A 7401-nucleotide genomic window follows, 5' to 3' on the forward strand; every position below is an offset into this window, starting at 1 on the left:
TATATATATATATATATAGGGCTCATATATAGAAATAAGTGAAAATTTCTTAAATTAAGTGTATTTGATTTGAGTGGGTCAATGAGATAATTTGCCAATGAAATGAGTATTTTACTAAAATAAGATATTTAGATAATATGCACTTGAAATAAGACAATGCAGTTGTGTTTTCTTATTTTAAACCTAAATTGTCATGCTCCATTGGCGAAATGTCTTTTATCTCCTCAATTTAAGAACAAATGCACTCATTTTAAGAAAAAATTACTTTATCTAGATTAAGATTTTTTCCAGTGTACCTGCTTCCAAGAAGGAACGGCTTTTAAACGTGTGAGATCATGCACAAGCCCATTTCTCCTCATGCACGCTCTGTTTGATAGCTGCTGTTTGTATCGCTCATTTAAGCTTACTTTGCACAAGAAGTGGTTAGTGGAAATGGGGCCGAGCACGTAGGATGGCCTTATGTCAACATATCACCAGAATGATTGACAATTAGAAGGACCGGTGCGATTTGACGCACCCATTAGCGTGAAGTCCTTCTTTAATTCTCTTTAGAAGTTTTATCTGGGCTATTTTGTCACCATTCATATTATACATCTCTTTGATTTATCATCAGTTTCTCAACTGATGCCACATCTGGGAGGTCGGCTACAGTCCAATGGTTCTTACATTTATTTCTATGTGCAGCTGTAATCACAGGAACATCCAGCTGCTTGGAGACGGTCTTATAGCCTTTACTTTTAACCGCTGATGCTAACTAGTGGACATGTCTTGATAGAACAAGCCCATTTGGTCACATTATTCTTCAGTCTGTTCTAGGTCTCTTTCATGAGTTTATTTACATTGTTCTGACAATTTAATAAGTTGTTTTCATTTATTTACATTACACTTTGACATAGACACAATTTTTCTTTTATTAAACGGGGGTACCAACAGTTTTGTTTACGTCTGTGTTTCTGAGTAAACTGCTGCAGCCTCCCTGCCAAAAGTCCACTGAAAACTGAGGGACTTTAAGACATTTCAGGACTTAAGAGTTACGTGTCAGATTGTCATCTGTGTTATGGTGCTTAAACATGCAGATCTTATCTTGTGTTGCTTTTATGAGAAAACTAATTCTGATGGATATTTTCTGAGCTATTTCTGAAAATCCTAATGAAAATTATTCTGTTACGTTTATGCATTTAGCAGACGCTTTTATCCAAAGCAACTTACAAAGTTAACTTAATTTTAAAGTTATCAATGATAAGTTCTCTAGAGAAATGGTTTGGACATTCAACTAACTTATCTGCTTCTCATCTAAAGCTCTAATCAGTTTCTCATCTTGAAGATCTCTCAGCTCCACGTCATAATATGTTCACCTCCCATGTACAAAGTTGTTGCTGCACAGTTTTACTTTTTTAAAGACTTTTCCAGCCTGTTTTTGTGTTTGCAGCGTTTTCCAAAAGCTGCAGTTAGCTGTGCCTCCTGGACACTTTTCTAAAGGAGCCCTCATCGATCCTTTCAATCCTTTGAAACCAAACAGAACTAAATTTAGAGACATTCTTCTCCATGATGGAAAGCAGGAGCCCAGCCTGACACGGCAGAACTACTTGATGGCTTTTGCTCAATTCCATATTTAATGTAGAATTAATTATATTTCCTATATAATAAAAAAGCAACAAAAAAAAAGTTATGATGACCAACAGTTTTGCCATTTTCCATTAATGAGGGTCAGAATGAGAAACTTCAGAGGAATCCATTTCATGTTCTTGGTTAGGACTAATTCTGTAATCAGTGCAAATTTTAATCTTTGACCAACTTTCTACCGAATGAATGCTACTGTACGGAGTGAATTTTGTCTCATTATTGTTGCAAGAACATGTTTTGTAAATGGAAATTTGGATGAAAAAATTAAATGCAATTCAGAAATTTAATTTTGAATAACAAATTGATTAAAAAATTGGTTTCGAGAGTAAAATAAATGTTCTTTTTCTAGATTTTTCAGATAGAGAACAACACGTATACAAGAGCAGAGAATGTTTTCTGGTAAAGAATTTGAAAAAAAAATGCAATTCATAAAACATTTTGAATAACAAAAACTGGTTCAACAGAACTACTTGATGGTTTTTACTCAATTCCATAATTAATGTAGAATTAATTATATTTCCTATATAATAAAAAAGCAACAAAAAAAAGTTATGATGACCAACAGTTTTGCCATTTTCCATTAATGAGGGTCAGAATGAGAAACTTCAGAGGAATCCATTTCATGTTCTTGGTTAGGACTAATTCTGTAATCAGTGCAAATTTTAATCTTTGACCAACTTTCTACCGAATGAATGCTACTGTACGGAGTGAATTTTGTCTCATTATTGTTGCAAGAACATGTTTTGTAAATGGAAATTTGGATGAAAAAATTAAATGCAATTCAGAAATTTAATTTTGAATAACAAATTGATTAAAAAATTGGTTTCGAGAGTAAAATAAATTTTCTTTCTCTAGATTTTTCAGATTGAGAATACCACATATACAAGAGAAATACAAGACAAATTTGAGGTGTGAAAAAATGAAAACATAATTTGAAAATATAAAACCTGTAAAAAAAAAAAAAAACAATTGGGAAAAAAAATGTTTTCAATAAAATTTGAAAAAAAAATATATGAAAAGTTAATGTTGAAAAAGTAAACCTTTTTCTTTTTTACTAAGAAATGCTTTCGTAGAAAGTTTCATTTCGGGATTGTATTTTTCTTTTTCCAAATTTGAATTGACAAAAATTATTCTTTGTTTTCAAAAATAAAGAAAGAAACTCAACTATCTACCTGATGTGAAACTTTTCACCAGCTCAACTGTAGGCAGATGTGCTCCAGTAGGGTGCGCTGTTCTGTATTCACCTCAAACCTTTACAACTCAATTAAACTCAATTTTGCGTTATATTTATGAACCAAGTGGAGAAAAAAAAAGGCTTTCTATGTTTTTTCTTTGAAGTTTATTTGTGTAGCCCTTAACTGCAGAGTCACATCACAGGCCCAGAGAGGACAACAGGATCACATCAAGAAATGTTTCAGTAAACTTTTCTAAACAACGCAATGAGGAAAAAAAAAAATTCACAGCATTAGATTTTAAATAGCTTTAAAAATATAACAAGAGCAAAAAGCTAAAAACGGCGTCACATTATTTCCAGCTCTGACACGATTTTATTCCTCAGATAAAAGATGGACCAGGAAAAATTCAGGTGCTCGACTAATCCCCAGATTCCACATCCTCCGTCACCGCAACGCGACGCACACGTACGCGTGGAGTCGAGCTATTTTCAGCTCCACTCCAGCTCAAGATCTGCAATCGCACCACACAGGAAAAAGAACGCTGATAGTTTGTTAAATTAAATAACGACAGATCAGTAAATACAAATTAGAGCCTAATTCTTGTATATTCCTCAAACTAAGACTGGTTATTTAAATTATTGGACGCAAACTATCTGTACTTTAACATACTAGGAATTTCGATCAAAATATTTATTTTATTCTAAGAGGCTTAAAAGTTTCATCATATCAGGTCATAACTCTCAAGAGCAAATCTCAAATCTTCAAAATAAACTTTTTATTGTCGGCATGGATGAAGAGATGCTGATTTTTGGAAGAAGAGAACCAACAAATTTTGTATATGATTATTTTATTACAAAGGCCAACAATGAAAAAATTATCTTTGGGTTTAAACGTATGACTGATGCTGATGGTGAGTTTTAATTATGTCATATTAAATTAAGCGTTCATTACCGCATGTTTTCTCCTATGAATTAAATAATAATATAGCACATGCTCCCCTTGAGCTTCAAGATGGGAGGAAACGCGGTTTTGCTTTGCGCCGGCGGTCTGGATCGGAGCGGGGCGGTTGCGGAGGATGTGGGATTTTGGTGTAATCTGTTCCAGGCCTGCATGGTGGCTGCACACTTGTCTTATAAAAGTAGATTTTCTGCTTTAAATTAATGAATAGCAACAACATTGCATGAGCTCATTCCGCAGCGACAGGACGGCCATGGTGGCGCCCTTCTGTCCTGCTAGTCGTTGGGCTTCTTGCAGTTTTCTTTGGCTAGTCTTAATCTGGACAGGATGTGCTTTTTAGGGAATTTAAGAGTGGTGCACCCGAACTGGCTGACCCCTCCAGTCTCCCCGGGAAGTTTTTCCCGCCTCTGCACCCAGCTCCTCCAGCCAGGTTTCCAGCAGTACACGCTGTCGTAGAAGCGTGCGCCGTTTTCTCCGCCCAGAACGTAAATCCTCCTCTTCCACCTGGCCACGCCTCCTGCTGCTATCCGCCGAGGCAATCCGGGGAACACCACGGGACTGGGTGCTCGGTCGCTTCCGCCGCAGCCGGCTCCCCGCTGCTCGGCGCTGACCATCACCCCCCCGCCAGTCACCTCCCTCTCCACCCCCGTCCCCCTGCCCTCTCTGAAGAACAGCACTCGGCCTGTGGCGTCTAAAGTCTCCAGATTGGTGTAATTCCCATCCAGGAACTTGGTGGTATCCCTCATGTATCCTCCGATGGCGCAGACCCCTCCTCTCACTGCCACGCCCCCGGCGAGGCAGGTGGTGCCAGAGTCCAGCGCTACGCGTGTCCAGCAGTCGGTCAGGGTGTGATAAATGAGCACGCCTGAGTGCACCACAGCCCGGTTCTGTTCCAGCGTGGTTCCACCCAGAAGGTAGAGGCGTCCACGCAAAGCTGCACAGGCAAAGGCTCGCAGAGGGAGGGGAAGCCGGGGGCCCGGGCCCCACTGGAGCGTAGTCAGATCCAACGCTTCGCTGGAGTCCAACAGCGCAGAGCGGTTACAGCCGCCCAAGGCGTAGAGCGAGTCTCCACACCCGAGCAGGCCCAGCATGGCGCGCGGCTGGGCCATCGCCGGCCTTTCTATCCATCTGTCCGACACGGTGTCGTATTCGTGCACGGCAGCAGACACAGAGCCTGTACGGAGGACTCCCCCCGCCACAAAGAGCCTGTCGCCCACCGCCGTGCACCCGGGGCTCACCAGGGAACACAGCGCTGCTAACTTCTCCCACTTCCCTGTCCGGGGATCAAAGCAGTCCACCGTGTGCTCCTTCAAAGCTACGTTTTCATCCTCCCGCGGCGTCAGGTCCACACAGACAATCTTTTTTTCAAACATTCCCTCTCTTGGTCTCAGAGGCCCCCCGAGGCCCTCCCCCGCAGCAGCAGGCCCCAGCTCCTGGCTCAGTCGCCGGCTCTCCTCCTGGGACAGCAGGCCGGGGCGCAGGTGGTGAAGCAGCGCCGGCATGTGGGCGTAGCGATCCAAAGGTTGGTGCTCCGCCCACCGGCGAGCCGCGTCGTAAACCTCGGCCTCGGAGTCCACCCCGAGGCGGTCGGAGCTCAGCAGGCTGCCCAGAGTGCCGTGGTCGAGCAGGAGGAAGTCCTTCTGCCGCGCCACGCGGGGGAAGTGCTGGGCGACCAGCCGCAGGGAGGCGCGCAGCAGCAGCTGGTCGTGATGCGAGCGAGCTAGAGAGTACATCCCCAGGCAGTTCTCCACTGAGAGGTGCTCAAACAGAAACCTGGTGGGAAAGATCAACAAAACAGGATGGTTTCTCATGAACAACAGCGAGACTTTCTACAAACACAATCTAAAAAAGATTAAACGTCTTCATCTTTTACATTTTTTCACGCTTGTATTTTTATTCCACTTCATGTTAATCAGCCGTAAAAACTTGAACCTTACCTGGAGCACAAGTCCTGGAGGGGCATGACCTGAAGCCGGTTGGCAGCAACGAACAAGTCCTCGGCCGTCTCCAGAGAGAGACCCGCCTCCCCCGTGTACACAAACTGGATGACGGTCTCCATGACGGAGGGCGTGACTTCCTCCAGACGGATCTCGTTGAGGCGGGACTCCACCAGGGGGCTGGTGAACATGGCCCGGAAGTAAGGACTCACAGCTGCCAGCAGGACTCTGATGGAGCAGGAGAGACGGACACGTCCATGAGACTAGAGATAGAATCAGCCATCAGTGACTCTTTGTTTGAGTTTGCTGCTCTGCTCTCAGTCATGATAAATCTGTCGCTACATTTCGGGACTTTCCAGACCTTTTTAAAAGAAAAAAACTTGCAGTACGTCAAATGTGTCAGCGTGCTTGAGCCTGCTTATAACTTATACAAAACTGACCCATAACTTATCTAATGTATGCCAGCGTTTTTCCTAGATACTTCAAAGGTCAGGCCTACGCTTTCCCTCCGTCTAACTACAGCAATGAGAGCTGCCCCCAGCGTCTCCCTACTTCCCCAATGCAGCCAGAGACCTGCTCCGTTTCCCCATTGCTGCTGTATAACAGATGCACAAAGCTGCCGATGATTCCACCCTGATTACCAAACATGATATAGTTTTTAATCCATTCTCTTATCTTTTTATAGCTGTTGCACAGACATCACGATACAACATATACCTCTGATTACTCCCTTTATTGGTTAAATTAGATGTATGCAGAGTGGATTTAAGCGAAGTGTAAAAGTCCATCCATTATCTGAGAAAGTAAGGGTAACAGATGTTAAATTTAATGCTGCACGGATCAAATACTTGGACTGGATATCAGCTCTGATGAATTGTTATTGGCTGTTAAGCTCAATCCAGGTATTGGATTGGATGGAACAAACTGGATAGTCCTTTTTTGTCTAGGTATTATACATTTCTTCAATTGCTGAGGTAGCCAACACACAGTCTGCTCCTTTACAGACATGCTGCTTGTAGCTTTCAGCCAGTAGTATTAAAACATGGCTATTGGAGGCACCCTTACCTCCAACGCTATTGACTGTATGATTTCAGGTATCAAATATTTGTTGGATTTGTCTTTCCCATTGCCAATGGAAAGCCTTCTTTGAGCCAGCTGACTTGCAGTGCACAGCATCACCAAAAATCTGGACACTCAGGTCTCTCGCTGAAGGCACTTTAAGCTGAAATAAAAGTGAACACGTCTGTGGTTCACGCAACAACGCCAGACGGACAATCACCAACTAGCTTTGGGTCTAGTTTGTGCTACAACAGAGGGACATGAGGGCAAAAAAGAGCAGGGATCCAGGTGGAAAAAGGGTCCCAGCGTTCTCGCGCACCTCGCTCTTCTAGCTGGTCCAACTTCACGAGTCATTTTCCACAATGGCGGTAATACAAACGAAACAAACCGGTAAGGTACAAAACAGGGGATGCACAGTGTAGATGCCTCCTGTCTGCGGCACTATCTGCGGTCACCTACAATTTGGGTGAGATGCAGCAGTGTCTGTGGAAGAGGGGGGGGAAGTATATCTGTTAACTGCAACACACATGCAGACGACCTGGTTTCTGAGCAGGGTCGGACTGGGAACGGTGTGTAAGCTTTTACTAGCTACGTTTACATGGACACAAATAATCGGATTGAAGGCCTGATCAGATCAAAAATGTTTCATG

At 42.9% G+C, this 7401-nt stretch overlaps 1 protein-coding gene across 1 annotated transcript in view; it reads right to left on the minus strand.

Moving 5' to 3' along the window:
• Positions 1-3347: 3347 nt before the first annotated feature.
• Positions 3348-7401, minus strand: part of LOC107094509 (kelch-like protein 17) — a 7137-nt gene continuing 3083 nt past the window's right edge. The window contains exons 4-5 of the mRNA XM_015390136.1: positions 5693-5920; positions 3348-5528 (exon numbers count right to left, since the gene is read on the minus strand). Of these exons, the coding sequence (XP_015245622.1) occupies positions 4031-5528; positions 5693-5920 (1726 nt within the window). The 3' untranslated portion in view covers positions 3348-4030. The remainder of the gene's footprint in view (positions 5529-5692; positions 5921-7401) is intronic.

The sequence above is a fragment of the Cyprinodon variegatus genome, unplaced genomic scaffold (genome assembly GCF_000732505.1).
Source record: "Cyprinodon variegatus isolate N-32 unplaced genomic scaffold, C_variegatus-1.0 Scaffold486, whole genome shotgun sequence".
Taxonomy (NCBI): domain Eukaryota; kingdom Metazoa; phylum Chordata; class Actinopteri; order Cyprinodontiformes; family Cyprinodontidae; genus Cyprinodon; species Cyprinodon variegatus.